At 32.0% G+C, this 17695-nt stretch overlaps 1 protein-coding gene across 1 annotated transcript in view; it reads left to right on the forward strand.

The window, feature by feature from the left end:
* The first annotated feature begins 1085 nt into the window (after positions 1 to 1085).
* LOC145322575 (uncharacterized) overlaps positions 1086 to 17695 on the forward strand; it is an 85267-nt gene continuing 68657 nt past the window's right edge. The window contains exons 1-4 of the mRNA XM_080164696.1: positions 1086 to 1673; positions 2406 to 2492; positions 11807 to 11863; positions 16536 to 16620. Coding sequence (XP_080020822.1) covers positions 1416 to 1673; positions 2406 to 2492; positions 11807 to 11863; positions 16536 to 16620 — 487 coding nt within the window. The 5' untranslated portion in view covers positions 1086 to 1415. The remainder of the gene's footprint in view (positions 1674 to 2405; positions 2493 to 11806; positions 11864 to 16535; positions 16621 to 17695) is intronic.

Genomic DNA, 17695 nt, shown 5'->3' on the forward strand with positions numbered 1-17695 from the left:
AAGTATCAATATGAGACAAAGATTTAGAGTTGTGGACTAAAAACAGGTCTTACTATTGAGACTTCTAGATTAATAATAAATTGTAAATCTACCTAGATCACCTAAACTTTTTAAGCCAATGAATAACAGAATAAGATCACAAATGGAAATAAAACAGAGAAAATGGAGATGGTTGGGGCACACTCTAAGCAAAGGACATGGTGATCTAACCAATCAAGCCTTGGCAATGGCATGGAATTCCCAATTAGATCAAAAACCAGGTAGACCAAAAACAACTTGTAGGAGGCAACTCGTACGTGAACTCCTATCGTAGCAACCTTGTCTGCAATTAACAGTAATGTTTTAAAACTGCCTAGAGGAAAAAGGTCGGATCTGACACATAAATCCATATATTTTGACACAAATTCTTTGTTAGTAGTCTTTTTTTACTCCTTTTTATCATTGCTTTCATGGATGTTTTCATCCTTGTTTTTGAGCAGAAACTGCCTGGAGAAAAAATGTCGGTTCTGACACATAAATCCATATATGTTGGAACTCTATGTAATATAAATACTGGCCAGGGTCCCAATAGTTCAACTAAATTCTTTATTATTAACAAAGTTTTATTAAATATGGTATATCTAAATAATATTTAACAATATTATTTTTTTTTTAAAAGACTTCCTTCAAAATAGTTTAAAACCTACCCAAAACTAATAGGGAGCGTAGACCCATCAGTGTAACCTTTTTAGAGACTTCAATGCTTAATATAAAAACATATCAAAATCAATAGTAAAACAGCTATAACAAAATAGAAAGTCTTTTCAGGTGAATTTGAAAGCGTACGGACATGTGCAAGGTAAAGTTCAGTAGCAGCTGCGTTTGGTTTTAAAAATTTAAAGTCAATCAAAATTTACTACCAAAAACACCCATCAGCAAATGTTCAAAAATAAATGGCGCGCGCGTATGAACACCCCAAATGGTTGTATATACTCGAGAGTGAGCGATACCATCCTCTTTCTTGGTCCACCACCACCGTGCACCATCGTGCGTCTTGCTGCGCACGCACACACACACACACACACACACACAGTCACGCTCAACACTAGAGGAGATCATCTTCAGTCAGGACACACACTAGCTCAGTAGCGCAGCTAGAAGAACTATGAGATGGGACAAGTGAAAGTCTCCGCCCCCCTTTGCAGCACAGTAACACACACACATTTTCAACTCATTTTATAAAGTGTGTCAATAGAATTCATATATTGTACATATACATATATTAAATTGGTGGTTGTAGCGCCAAAGTTTTCATTGTATTAATTTTGGTGTAGAGACAACTCATAATATTGTGATTTTAAAAATAAAATAAGTGAATCTACAAATCAAGTGAATTGTGAATAATTTATAATAAAGATAATTTTAAAAGCCCAAAAATGCGGTTAAAATCAAAGTTAGGGACTATTATTGTTATACTAGCTGGAATAGCAGTTGATCATACAGCCGGCAATGCTGCAGCTGGTGGCGTCGGGGTGGACGATCTCGACCTGCTCGGGCATGACATGATGCTACAGCCAACTTTTGAACAGATTCTTGTTGAGGTGGAGGAGCATATTCATCATCTGCATGATGGCAAGCATGATGCTGTGGTTCAGCATATTGAGCATGCTAGGAGGAAGAGACAAGCTGTTAAGGCAGGATGCGCCACTATTAAAACAATTCGGTGCAAGTCCTTTGGACAAAGTTTTTTTCCTATGCTTTACCCATGAGGTGGGGAGGGGCTTTAACCCTACAGGGTTAATACAACCTAACCTTGCCTGGCCTATAGTAATAAACAAACCAAAGAAAAGAAACATCCCTTTTTTTGTTTATTTGGAAACAGGGGGGGGTTTCTTTGCTCAACTAGACAGTTTGAAGGAAACTGCCAAAAATTATTATATTATTAGAACAATATGTTTATTTTTGTATGCATAATTTTTCAATCCTGGAAGTAGAATTTAAATTTATCTAGAAATTTTTTATTCGCCATTGCATTGCAAGAAAAGTATAAATCTTTAATTTATAAAAGCAAGCAATGTATTATGGGTCATTCAAATCTTTGTCTTGTTTATTGTGAATTAAAAGATAAAGGGTAATTTTATCCTTATGCTATTTTACAAAGGCTGAAAGTACAGAAACATTTTATTAATTAACATTCTAAGAAGACAAATTGTCCAATACCTTTTATACACTACACTTAAAATATATTAAAGTTATTAAAATTGTGTATAAAGGTACTTCCCAGTTAAGCTATGATGTAAAAAATACATTTATATACGCCCAATACATATTTATAAGCTACAGAGGCAGAATTACATCCACTTTAATTGGGAAAAAGATAAAATGATCATAGTGTAATAAACCTAATGTGGCCGTCCTGGACCCAGGGTGTACCTGGAGGCCAGCAGGACGTACATCTGGATGATTCAGATACTTTTCATGGTCCGGATGTTCAACTTCCAGAAATAACCTTCCAGGAATAATTTGTGTTTTAATATTCTAATAGATCGATATAATGTAATTTCCATGGTATTCGAAAACCATTAATATTAGCTGAATTAGAACCGATTCTCAGCTGTACTGAAAAACCATGTATAGCATAGTATTACAGCCAATTTTCAAATATTTAAATGAAAATCATAAAATTTCTTTGACTCATCGGGGCTAACAAAACTGGTTATAATCTTTGATAAAAGGGGTAAAAAAATTGATATTTTTTCAAAACGTTTTTGGCTTTCAATTTTTCAAACTATGTTTTGGAAGAAAAATTTATAGGATTTATAGTTTTTTGTGTTACTATGTTGACTAGAACGTTTGCTATCGGGGAGGTCTTGAACTATAGTCTGCACCATAATGTGTCATACTGAAGATATTAAAACTGTATTACATATGATTTGCCTGGCACGTGACATAAACATAAAATCGTAAAATCATAAACAGCTGCAACCCAATTCTAAAGGGTGAGCAAAAAAATGCGTGGAATTTTAAAATTAAAACTGCGCGGCTTGTGTTAATCTGTATCTAAAACTTAATTTCCATAATTAATTATTAATTCAAATTTAAAAGTTCTTTGATATCTGTTTACAATTTTATTTAGAAATGATGTTTCCTGTGACGATTATGCACAATATTTATTTAAATTTTAAAAAATCATTATTTGAAATCATATCCTCTTCATTTAGCTATATGGTTCTTTCGTTCTTTGGTTGTATATGATCGTTTGTCCGTCTGGTTTATTGAGCTACGCTATTTTGGATGTTGTCATCCATGTTATTAAGTATGGAATGACAAGGCACCTTTTCAAGAGTCACATACAACAATAAATTTATATTACAAACAGGATATAAATAACTAGAAATAACAGCAGATAAAGATAAAATTAAAATATTTAAGAAAGTTAATCTTTAACTTGCTATGTCTGTCCGTTCGTAGGTCTTTAACGCTATGTTGGATTTAGGATTTACTAATCTGATTCTTTTGTAAAAAAAAAAATCCGCTAACCAATAAACACCCAGTATAATTCTTGTCCCTTTGTTTAATGATTACATTTTATAATTTCACAGCTTCGCTATTTATGAACGTTGTCATCCTTGTTATATGTAAATTTTGGGTGCAAAATAGTTTCTTCAACATTGAAATATACAGTTTTGTGAAAAAAAAAGTATGCAATACTATGGTGTAATTACTGGTATAGATTTGCAATTTGCGGGACAATTTTTTGGATATTGTCAAAACAACAAGGATATGCAAGCGTATAAGTAGCGCAGCGATTAACAGAACAGTAAATTGCTTTACAGTAATATAAATACTATTGTTCGGAAATTATTAAGAAAGATTCACTAAATTAATTTTTTACCATTCTTGTTGATAAATCTTGTTGAATATGACATTTCTGTACATATTTCCATCTTTGATTTTATTAAACTTTGACGAGGTGGCAAATGAACAGACTTGCCAAATTTTGTGAATGGCAGAATAGTTTTGCTGCCAAAAAATTCCCATAATTTTATAACTATTATTTTTGGCATTTGAACACGTAACAACATAAATAGACTTGGCGCTTACCATAAAAATTAATTCGCAACGCAACGGTCTGCAGTGCAGTGTAGACGTTTTAAAGAATTTGAAATTAGTTCCTAATAGATTTATTATCCTAGATGGGCTGTCAGACACAATTATACGTCAAAATCAAAATGATCAAATTAAAGGACCAGAAGCATGTTTATATAAAATTAGGTACTAGTCTAATGTTCCCTCTCGGAATTTTCCACTTGTGTAGATTAAAGCTATTGGTTGAAAAGTTTGATCACTGCTAGTTTGAATCAACCAATCAAGAGATGATATTAGTACCCTGAGTTTTTTTGCCAACGAATGATTAAATTGATTACAAAAACTTGTGTAACAGTATAATTTTCGGTCCAATGTCTCCTCCCTCCCTCCCTGGTAATTTCCCATATTTTATTGCTTATTTTACACTTACATAATATTGGGTTTTCTTAACCCTTACAGATCGGGCCCCAATTCCCACCTTAATAGATCGGGGGTGGGGGGTCATATTGACCCCCCCCTCTATCTCGGCTTCTGTTACAGATAAAGACGTAAAATTTTTTTCTGGTGGTTCATGTGTATTTTTAGAGAAAATTACTTTTTCTAGTCATAGCAGTCAGGCCGCTCCTTAGCCGCTTTTTAGCGGCCAGCCGCTAAATTTTAAAACAGCTGTAGAGCGGCCAATTTTGCAGCTAGGATGACAAAATTTTAGGACGAACTTTTATTTTTCATAACAAAAAAATTACTTTTTCTGATCATCGCCGAAAAACGGCAAAAAACGGAAACCGCCATTTTCGGCGGTTACGGCGGTAAAACGGCGGTTGGCGGCACCAATTAATATTTTTATCTGTTTATTGTTGCTCAAGGATTTACCAAAAAAAGAAGCCATGATATTCATGATATATGTCTGTAGTAAAAGCCGGACAAAAATCGGTCACAAAGTCGGTCAGGGTGCGGTCAAACGGTCATAACACCACTTTTCTCATAAGGTCAGTATTCACCAAAAAAATATAGGTTTCTTCCTTATACACAAAAGTCATAATGTAGAAATTAAGATTTATTTAGATTTTTTTTTAAATTTTTGTGCTACCCAACCGACTTTGACCGGACACCACGACCGACACAGACCAGATATCCTAATAAAATCAACTCTTGCCGACGTATAATTACTAAACTTAAAAAGTCATGAAGTCACAACTCTCTGTCTCACCTACAAAAAAAATGACATTGAAAAAACTAGAGGGGGGGTCAATATGACCCCCCCCGATCTGTAAGGGTTAAAATCAAATTTCAGACAGCTTATGTTTTATGGCTTCTCTTATGTAACAACATCTTTTTTATGGCTAAGTAAAATTATTTGATTAGGTTTCTTTAATTTAACCTTAAAATATTACGGCAGTTTCCACTTTTCACATTTGGAGTCTTCAATCAAACGTAATATAAAATAAACGTAATTTTGTACTTTTTGTGATTTGTTAGTTTAAGGAAGTTTTACAAGAGCACTGCACAGATTTAGTCCAATTGGGTTAAGCCCTGCAGGGCCTAAATTCATATTTTTTCACATATTTAAAATAAGGGTTTAGCTTTACAAAGTGTTCAAAAAAATCAGCCGTGTGACGTCATAAAAATACGCCTAAATTCATCTCTTTTTTAGGGGTTTCCTTTCCGTCTTCTCCTCTCATCCCTCATTTTTGTGATGTTACACGGCTGATCTTTTGGGACATTTCATACGGTTTCATTTATGGGTTTAAAAGGACAAACCTTTTTGTTTTGGACTTCAATACAATCATTACTTATTGTACTTAAAATTATCAAAATTTGTTTTATTTAAAAATAGCATAGCTATTTTTTTGCATAGTCATCCTTGTTAAACATATAAAATTGACAAAAATGTGCTGAAAATAAAAATAAATTGGTATAAAAATATATTTGCAAATGTATTTTATCAAGACATATGGCACAATATTGTAACCAGAATTATATTTTTAGTAGTACAGCTACTCTATAGTTAGGATATGTCCGTTTTTATGTCTGTCACATATGAAAGCTTTTTTTACCTACAATATTTTGTAATTTACATTTTGTTAGAATTCTTCTTAATTTAGCATTTTTGTTTTTTTAATAACAGTTTAATGTTCTTTTTTCATCCCAGGTATTGTTAACATTAAATGTTGTTCTTTCTTTGTACAAAAAAATAAGGTTCATACAATGTTTGTGGTTTCGCCCCTTGCTTGGACTTTGAGATTATTTTTGTTTGGGAGCTATATCTATAAACTTTCTTTTAATCTTTTTGGGATAATAATGATCTTGAAGTATTCATGTTATAAAAATTTGTAAAAAAATTTTCATTTTGCCATTTAGAAAACTATCTTTTTACTGATATAAATTCCAAAATATTATTATTATTTTACTGCAGTCATACCATTCAAAAAATATTTCGTTTCCTGTAATATAAATAACTTACTATTATTGTCATAAATTACTATTACCAACGTCCTTAATTTTTTGGGGTTAATGAAATTCTTTCATCACTTTTAAGAACTGTTCCTAAAAAAACATTGGGTATAGTCCCTTTCGTAACATCGCACCTTATGGGGCGATTCTTCTTATTTTTCACAGTAGCTTTTCTCCTACTTCTAGCCCCTGCGGGAGGCTCTAACCCTGCGGGGCCAATTACCTACCCCTGTGGGGCAACCACCTAACCCAATATAATCTAACCTAACCTAAAATAACCTATAAAAAGTCATTAAAAAAAATCGACTAATCGCCCCTTATGGGGCGATGTTACGAAAGGGACTATTTTCAAAACATTAAACGATCGGTCCAGCCAAATCTTAAGAAAATTTCTTTAAATCATGGTATGATCAGTACGAAAACTAAAGTCCAATCGGGACATCTGTTACTAAGATCTTAAGCTTCAGGCAAACAAACATCGATTTACCTTGTATTATACAATTATAAGGATAAATGAAATTTAAATTAATGTTTGATTGCTAAGATGCTTTGCTATAATCTACAAGATAAATTTGACCTACATTGAAGTACCCAGTCAAGTAGAAATTATACCAACATTTTTAATCAGGCAGCTACTCTGTGAATCAGTGGCGTGTACCGGATTTTGCCATGAGAGATGTGAACCTTGGGGGTAAAGGATAATATCCTCTTAGAAAGATTTTTTCAATTTTGAAACTTTTTATACCCCCCCCCCCCCCCCCCCCGCCGACGGAACTATGAACTCTGGCCGCGGCGCTCGGCACTCTTGCCTGCCTAGCCGCAGCGCTCGGCCCCCTAGCCTGCCTAGCCGCAGCGCTCGGCCCCCTTGCCTGCCTAGCAGCAGCGAACGACTCCCTAGCCTAAAACCTAACCTAACCTAAAATAGTTGTTCTGTCGGGAGGGGGGGTGGGAGTATAAAAATTTTCGAAATTGAAAAAAATGTTTCCAAGAGAAAAACGCCGGAGAAAGATACCTCCAATTTAGATTCTATCCATGCAGTCAAATTTTAAAAGCATTGTGATGTCATATAATTCTAGGTTTTATGTTGACTATATCTCAATTAATTTAGTTTATAAATAAAAAAAATTGTCTAAATATTTCGTCGATATCTTGTCTAAAATCTATTATTACTGCTAAAAACCTATCTCTAATAAAAGTTGGATTATAATTGAGTTAGATGTTTGAATATTTGAATATATTTTACCATTTACAATTTTATGCTATAAGTACTAGTTGCTTCGTCCCTAGCCTCTAGGGGAGAGCAGCTAGAGGTAAGAAAAATAGCTAAATAACTCAAAACCACCTTAAGATATTTGTAAAGCTTACCTGAAAAATACATCCTCTTCAGACCATTGATTTCTGAGATCTTTAGCTCTGGACAAATAATTCTTGGTACTTTATTTTATACGATAAACTAAATAATTCTGTACTATATGCTTATTTGGGCATATTTGTTCTTGTTTCAAATATAAATTACACAATAAAATTTTATGCATATGCAAACACAGTAAATCTTTTAAATTTATTAGCTTCTGTAATATGAAAAATTGACAATAAAAAAACTTTCTTTGTTTTTTCACTTTTGACCTATTTGATTTAAGAATGAATCAAAAATACCCCTTCCCCCATCGATAATCAATATATCTAGGCTACGCACACGGGGAATTAGGCCTGCAAGATTTCCATAACCTTACTTAACATAACCTAAAATAATATGGTTTTCATTCTTTCTAACCTCAGCTGAGGTCCATAACCCAGTACTCAGTATGACCTAACCTAACCTGACCTTAACTCTTCCTACCATATGCATAGATTATAACGCTGGTTTATTAAATTTTCTAAGAGTTATGGTCATATGTGTTCTTGCTAAGATGAGTAAGACTGGATGAATGATCTCAGATGGTTTTCCTGTTAACTATTTTGCAAATAAAATCATCAACATAATCGGGGCAGGGCATTAGGCACTCTTAAAGATTCATTGAAACGTTTGAAATCTTTCTTTCATTGAATGGCAACTATGAATATTGGGTTAAATTAGACATTTAAGCCGTTTTTTTAAAAATCATATTATTAGAGTAGATGACAATTGGGTAATTTAGACGTATTTTCTTAGTTCAAGACCCTTTCATTACACCCTTTTGTCTTAACATCCTAAATAACCAGGATAATGAGTTGCACCTGTTTTTGGCTAAATATCTCATCTTATTTTATTATGTGCTTGACATTTAATCTCTTTAGTTATGACGCGGTTAAAGTTAAAACTTTGATGAAATATATTTTAGAGTATTGTAGAGGGCATGGCAAAGCCAAGCCTAAAAGGTTAAGATCAGATACTCTATTTCAAATTTTTGCCAGTTTTCATACAATTAAATTACAGACAAAGCAAAAAGAAATTGGAAAACTCTTTCTTCTGAACTGATGATTTCATATTTAGTGGCAAGGCTACTCTGTAAGTATCATCTGTCTGTCTGTCTGTCTATCAGTGATGAGATAGGTTTGTTCGTTTTTTTGGTACTAAGCCTTCACCATATGTTCATATATTGTTGTAAAAATATTTTGCGAAGTACCCTATCTAGCCTTTTTAATTTACTGTATATTAAAGAGGATTAAATAATCCAAATAACCTTGATTTACGTTTTTGTGCTTTTCTTCTGTGTAAAAATGTGCTAAAATACTTAATTTCACTCTTTTATACTCCTTTATTGATTCATTTTTCTTCTTTAACTTTTTGTTTCTAGATTAAACTTTACCTCTCAATGATTGGCCGTATATTTTACCTATGGTTTCAAAAAGCTTAACTACAATTGGACGTAATCTCCCTTGTTTTTTCCCTAAATCAGACCAATGCCCATATTTTATCAAAAACGTTTTGCTTAATTTAAGTAAAGAATTACTTCGTAATCCGTAGAAAAAATGCTTAAGTCCTTTTTTATTGTGGTCAAATACAGTTTGGCATTTTAGTAGCAAAGCTACTCTATAATTCAATCTTTCAGTCTGTAATAAGAAGGAAAAGTATTTTTTTCTGCAGCTATTTAGGATAGGCTGCAGATATTTTTGGTGAATATACCAAAAAGCATCCAGAATACAACTTATTACATGGTCTGTTACTCTGTGGGTCATGCAAAAAAAAGAAAATGATATATAGTAATATGTAAAATATATGCGATTTTATTTTCATCCACTGAAAATCTGCTCTATAATTCACTTTGTCTGTTTGTCTGCTTTGCTACTTATTGATGTTGTTATGCTTATTTTTAAAAGCGAAGCTTTTCTATAATTAGAGTCGGTCCGTCCGTATGTCTGTAACGGATAGCTTTTTTCGTTAATTTAGGCATGTTAGAATTGTCCTATCAATTTCAAACTTTGGATGGTGATTCCTTTAGTAGTTAGGTACGATTTAGAAAGCGTAGCAACTCTATAAGCATTACAAAATGTCCGTATGTCCATTTTAAACATGTCGATTTTTTTTACTTTTTTAACAACAAATTTTTTTGTGATCTAATCATCCGATTGGTCTGATTTTTGGAATATTGATTTCTGGGACAACAAAGTATAATGTTATAATCGAAGCAACTCTATAATCAAGTCCTAAAAATGTAAGTATGTCCATAAACATTATCCTGTATCAAGCAGTTTTTCAACAAATTTACTTACAATTTTGCTTCGACTCTTATACATTTATATTCTGATTATTCGGTTCTGACAATATACAAGTGTTAATGTCTGTTTGTCTTACCGTTTCAGTGCTTCGCTTTATGGATGTTGTCATCCTTGTTACATATACATTTACATCTTTAACAAGGATGTCCCCATAACAATACGCCCCCAAAATTTTTAAAGTTACCAGAAAAGAAGAAAAAACGGCATATACAACAAGTTTCCTTGAATCTAAATGTTAAGGACATAGTTTTAAAAAGTTGTATTTTTTATTTGTGCAAGTATTTGTATAAAAGTGAAAAAGCCACCCACAACCTAACCAGTCTTCAATCTTTTCTGCAAAATTACTTGCTAATTATTTAGTTTATTGCACATTGGGTTGATCTGTAGCAAAAAAATGATCAATTTATAAATTAAATAAGATTCCTAAATGTGTTTTATTGAGAGTTTTTATTTCACATAAAATTTGATATAAATCTTGCATGGTAGCTGATTCCTAATTGAATCCCATAAAATTGTAGGCATAACGCATCTACTTTTTTCTTACTATATACATACACCCAAAACTTTGATACATAAATAAGCAGATCCTCGTCTAGAGGCCTCTAGGTAAACTGAAGACAGGAAGGGGGGGGGGGAACCTTAACTTTCAAAGGAAACGAAAAAGTAAAGAAACCTAGTTATAAACATTCCCTGGACCTATTAGAAGTTTTGCTTTAAAGAGAAACCAAATTGGTTCAGCGGTTAGCAAGACACATAGACAGAAAAAAAATATCCTCCATCATATATTAGTTGCACCATAAAGACACCCCCCAAAACTAAGTGCATCAACTTAAAGTCAATAGCCATTCAGGCGGTGTTGTTTTTTTAAGAAACTTGAAAATAGCGACCATCAAATAAGCGTGCAATTTAAAACGTGCACAATTTGCAAAATTTATAAGTTTCATTACCAAACAAAATTGATTTAGCAACTCTCCTTTTAAACTATAAGTTCGTTCCTTTGTACTTACGTAAAAGTGATTTCAAAAACTCAGTAACATTGATTTTCTTTAAATCATAATATTTTCTAAATGTGTATTTACTTTTTACTAGTTTACTTGTCAAGGATACACTACCTTTAGACATAATTGTCCTTGTTATTAAAATAATATTATACTAAGTATTGAGATAAAATTGTCTCTTAAATGTGCAAAATTTTGGTGTATGTTGTGAGTTTGTGTGTGTGTCAGTGTGTGTGTATGTGTGTGAGTCTGTGTAAGTATGTGTGCTTGTGTATAATGTGTGTGTGCAAGGTTAAGTTGATGTGTAGGTGTGTGAGAAGTGGGGGGAGAGAATTCTCAACTATCCTTAAAATAGATTCCATTGGAATTCCACCTAAACGGGATTGCACCAACTGCAACCCAATAAAACCTGACCTAACCTGAGGAAAAAAATGCACGAAAACTGCCCCCCCCCCCTCCCCCTCCTCACTCATTACTTCAAAAAAGAATTAAATAAGGTGAGAGGTTTCTGATCTTGATAAGTACTTTGAGGGAACCGCTGAATTCTCTAATTAAAATCTTAAAATACTAAATTAAAACACAAATAACTGCAGGATATGGATGATTTTGTAAATGCTGCCAGCAAAACTATTGAAGAAAGATTCGAGGTAAATGTTTTTTTAGCAGCGCAGCTACTCTAAAACTAGGGTACGTCCATACGATCGTCACTCTACTTATTGGCATAATTGTCCTCAATTGTATTTTGACAGTTAAAAATCATAAATTAAAGCAAACTGTATTTTTCTGCACGTTTTGTGCAAAAGTACAAAAATATTAAGTTTTTCCGTCGGTCTGAAGGACATAATCTCGGTAACCACTGAACCGAGTAGGCTTTACTTTATAGAGAAAACCCCATGACCTTTTGGGATAGGACCCGCTAAGTAAAAATGCCCCTATCACCTCTTGCCTCTAAAGGCTTGTGGCGAGGCAACAAGTGTATAATAGATATTTTACGCATCGTATTATAAACAGTTTTCGGCGGTTCTCAACCATAGATTAAAACCAGTTTATTTTTTTATTTTAATATTCATGTAAAAAAAATTTAACGATGCTATACATGATTTTTCAGTTGGACTGATAAACGGTTCTAATAAAGTGGATATTAATCGGTTACGAGACCATACTATAATATAGATTAACAAAACGGAAAATAATCAGTATATATGTTGTTTCAATGTATAACTGTTAATTTTGCAATTCCAATAATATTAATAATAAAATTTGCACTAAACATTATTTTTAAATTATGCTAAAGATATTTCTAAGACATAAATAATGCATTTGTTTTTAAACTTAATTCATGAAGAAAAAAATGCAATTAAAATACCTAAACAAATGTATTTTTGTATGATTGAAAACACTGATTTGCCATCAATTCTTTAGAAAACAAATTAAAAATAGATTGTTTTTTTTCTCTAACTGTTTTTATTTTTATGGTTGGGTAGATGTAATGAATGGATTTATTATTACTTGGATATTACACCAAATTTGTGCAATATCACTGCAGTAAAATGATAAAGGATATAATCCAAAACAAATTTAAGGAAAAAAATAGACGAAAAATTGATGCAAATCCCCTATAATGATAAACAAAATTACCCTTTTAGTAGAATACAATATTCAAAGTTTGGGCACAGCTAGTTTGAACCAAAAATTTAAGACAAAAGTCCGATGTCCAATGTCCAAAACAAAAAGCTTACTGACGGACCTACCCTAATTACAGACAAGCTTCGCTTTTACCAATGCAGATTATTACCCTAGTTATCCACTATTATGAAAGGTAAAGCCACAAGGATTGTGTTTAAGGGCTAAAAAATTGACCACACACCAAATTATCATTTGTAGCTATTTATTTGTTATTAGGAATCATTCTTTATTTCGGCAACGGTATATAAATAATCCACCCCTTGGTTTAATTTAGTAAAGATAGGGATCTTTAGGGATAAGACAATGGAGACAAATTGCTAGACACCCCCAATGATAATAAACTAGATTACACCTTCTGTAGATTAGATTAATTTTTTTAACACTAATGGATTGGAACTAATCAATCCAAAATTCAAGGAAAGTACCCAAAGTTTTTGCGCCAACGAATAAGATAACAGGATTTTTAAACCTTTGGGTACCAATCTAATTTAGAATCCTAAGTCCAATCCCAAACTAGTAAGATCTATTAAACGAGGTGTTTGGGGGGTTATAGGTTTTTCCGTTTGTAAAAAAAGTAATTTTGCCTATTATTATGTTTGCAAATCTCAAGTTTCCGCAATATGACAATATTATCAGTCAGAATTGTGCTGTTGCTCTTTGCTTAATCAGGGTTTAATTGTAATGTATAGTGTTTTTAAAAAAGGATTTTTCAAATTTGCCAATTGGGGGGTGGTTGTTTTTTTTTTATTTTAAAAATAAGGGGGAGGTTTTTAAAGCACTTATATTTTACTTCGGCTAGACTTATTTATTTTATTAATCAGCATTCTAAGAAGACAAATTGTTGAGAGAAAAAATTCAGAAATAACGGGGGGGGGGGGGGTCTGTTTCTGTAGTCGCTAGGTACTACGGTTTAAATATTTTATAATTGTGAACTTGCTTATAAAACTTTACATTAATTGCGATACTTTTGACATACAAATATATAACCATTACATTAGTTTTAGATGTTATAAATTGAAATAACAAATAAGGATAGTTTTGTATATATAATTTTGTTGTCCCCTTAGCTTTAACCATCATTAACATAAAGCTTTTCTGTAACACATATAAAATCTAGAGAGTAGAAAAATTAAAATGGCAGAAAATTCATGCGGGGGTCTTAAGGGATTAGACAGTGGACAATATATTGTTCATCACTCAATAATTATGAGAAAAAATATCGTTAATTATTATGTAAACTATCAGTAGAAAAGATTAAACACTGTTAGTTTACACAACCCAACCATTATTTAATAATAAATTAATTTACAGTCCATTGTACTATCATCCCAGACCTTAAATGTAATGTGCCCAAAATGGAAGGCTTTTTACCAACAGGGGTAAAAAAAACCTGCTATGCCCGACATTTATTGCATGATAAGAATAATATTTAACCAAGGGACCTAAAGGGATACGACAACGGCCTCTAAATTGATGTAACTCTCCAATGATTGTATACAAATTTACCTCTTCTGTATAATACAAATATTAGTTAAAACGTTTGGACACTCAACTTAATGAACCAGCCAATCAAATTTCAATAAACGTCCTCAAAGTTTATAAGTGAACGAACAAGAAAACTTAATTATAAATTTTATGAGACTAGTGTATTAAACAGCCCAATGTCCCCTTCCTCCCTAGCTGTAATATTTAACCATCTTCTTCAAAACGAACAAGATAAGGTTATTTCCAGAGTAGCTTTGTCCTTTAAGAATCACACAAAGGCTTTGCTGGTATAGGCTGTGATTCCGATGTAACATAAGCTTTTAACACTGAACCAAAGAACCAACCCCAGACTTAAATCTTGTAAAACATGAATTTTCATGTTTTAATATAAAACCCCTTTAACCAGGGATTTAATGATATAACTATTGTTAAATTTATATACTCAGAACATTTGAAGGCAATTGTATATAAATTTATAATTTTCCTTAAAATTTTATTTAAGATTATGATGTCATGATAAAAGTTGCGTGCACAGGCATTTGCAAGTGGGGTTTGAATGACCCTTCAAGGGGATAAGAAAGGGGGAAGGGAGACTTTATTAATTTGTTGACACCCCTCTAAACTTTCCTTCCGCACGTATTCCCCCCAATAGCCAATCCAACTAAAATAATGAAATTTAGATCCATTGTGCTATCCCTGTATCCCTGCATTTATCTGATCTTTTGTTCAACAAATATACAAAAAGATGAACTGAAATTAGTTTCCGAATGTGAACACATTTTCCTAGGTGTTTCCCAATCCTATCTCAATATTTGCTACTAGCTAAAAAACCTTCAAACTTAAAAAAAAAATCAAAATTTGAATGTATTAACGATTTTTACATTATACATTCAAAGTTTTAATTTTTCAAATTTAGATTTTTTTTTGGAAGTTTGAAGGTTTTTTAGCTAGTAGCAAATATTGAGATAGGATTGGGAAACACCTAGGAAAATGTGTTCACATTCGGAAACTAATTTCAGTTCACCTACAAAAATGTTAAATTTGTCTGGTAGGGCTAGTTGATTTTATTTTTAGTTTTTTTTATCAAAATTTGTCCTTATCGCCACAATACTCACTAATAAAAAGTAATTTATATCAAAGAACGATTTTGTTTATATTTAGCCATATGCGTTTTCTGAGATGGGCGTTTTTTGAGATAGGCGTTTTCTGAGATGGGCGTTTTTTGAGATAGGCGTTTTCTGAGATAGGCGTTTTCTGAGATAGGCGTTTTTTGAGTATAGCCATATTTAATCTCATAATATTAAACATACAACTCATTTTTGGGATGATATTGGTCTAATGGGATATACAGATTTTGATCATAATTACGTTTCTTTAAACTTTTTTTAAATTAGCAAAATAGCAATGACATTGATATTGCTTTGAAATACATCATAATGTTGAATATTAAACAGATAGGAAAAAAATACATACTTATTAATTAACATTTTGATTCACAAAAAAATGTAGTCAAAATGTACGTTTTAGATTTAACTAGTTAAAACATTTCTCATATCAACCCATTTTACTTTACTTGACCTTTTTTCTTTGATTTATGTTGAATAAAAGACTGGACTTTTTATCACAATTTTCTAGTTTTCAAAATTAGTCTTATGTATTTTTGGTAATGTAAAAAAGTTTAAATAATTTTGAGATATTTATTTTCAGTGGCGAAGCTAGTCTTTCAGTATTTATGTCTGTAATACTTAGTTATTGTTTTAAATACTTTGTTTGTACATTGCTTGATATGTATAGCGATGTAATAACTTTTTTTAAAAATTTCCTGGGACCTAAGTGAAGCTCAGTTGGTTCTGTTATTAGAAAGATCTTATCTGACAAACAAAATATCAGATTACCTTATTTTGTAGGCTAAAAATGTGGTATGCCCCTTAAGTGTCCTACTCTTTAATCGATATTTATCAGATGGCGGGTTTTATTTTAAGTCCAATGTTTTCTAATGTCGACGGAAGCTGCAGTCTTTTTCTTATTTATTTTTCAAACCTAACCTAATGAGAGAATATTACAAAAATATTTGACAATAAAATTTTACTTGAAAAATTGTAAAATTAGAAATTTAATTAGAGGAATCAATTTCTTTTTTTTTTGCAGGTTCTAGAAAAGGAGATCTACCGTAGTTCAGCTCGCCAGGAACCTGGAACTCCAGAATGGTACATGGCAGCTTCTACCAAGACTAAGGAATTAATACTTTTAATATTTTTACAATTAGATATTTGGGTGATTTTTTTGTTCAGGGGCGATTGGGAAAGTGGTGTACCCTTTTCGTGGATAAATGGAATTTTTAAATTCTTGGTAGTATTACTATTTTAAAAAAAAAAATCTTCTTTTTTAATGAATAGGTAAACTAAAATAATCTTATATTCTGAAAAAAAAATGACAGTATTTTTTTTCAGAATTTAATCTAGTTACTATTTCTTAAGTTTTTTCGCAAGAATTTATGAAGGTAAAATTACAAAAACGTTGGAAAATTTATGAAGGGATCGCTTAACTACCATCTGTAACCAACAACTAAATCTAAATTATTCGAAAAAATATTTGGTAATTTCAGCAATTTTGTTCGTGATTTGTGGGGCAAATCTGCCTCCAAAATATTGGCTATACCTTATTCAATATCCCAGTTCCTCAATGCAGGTTATTAAGAAATTGAATGCTTTGTAACATTACAAAGTGTATCAAAAATCATCCAAGTGACGTCATCAAAATGAGGGAGATGAGAGGAGAAGAGGGAAAGAAAACCCTAAAAAAAGAGATGGATAATCCCTCATTTTTATGACGTCACATTGCTGATTTTTTATACACTTTGTAAAGTTACAATACTTTCCCTGAAAGTACCTATCCAGCTCAAAACCCCCTCCCCCCCCCCCCCCAGTTCGGCACCTCGAGGCTAAAAAAATTGATTTTAATCTTATAATTGTATATTTTATATCCGCGGAAAGCTGTTTATAATACGATGCGAGAAATAACTATTAAGAAGTGGCTAGTTACTCCTCTAAATATAATAATACATATATTGTAAAAACTAAATAAATACTTTTTTTGACAGATGGGAGTACAAAAAAATACTTTAATTTTCAACTTTTCAGTAATAAACTATAAATTCAGTAATTAATTCTGACAAATACAGAAAAATTAATCTGAATTTTCTTCACAAGAATAATTAATTTTAACAGATGAGAGGCTTTGATTTATCTGTTGAATTTAAATGATGTTATTGTTAGCAACTGAGAAATGAATACAGCCTTTAAACCGTT

This window comes from Acartia tonsa, chromosome 6 (assembly GCF_053477335.1).
Source record: "Acartia tonsa isolate MP-2025a chromosome 6, ASM5347733v1, whole genome shotgun sequence".
NCBI classification, from domain to species: domain Eukaryota; kingdom Metazoa; phylum Arthropoda; class Copepoda; order Calanoida; family Acartiidae; genus Acartia; species Acartia tonsa.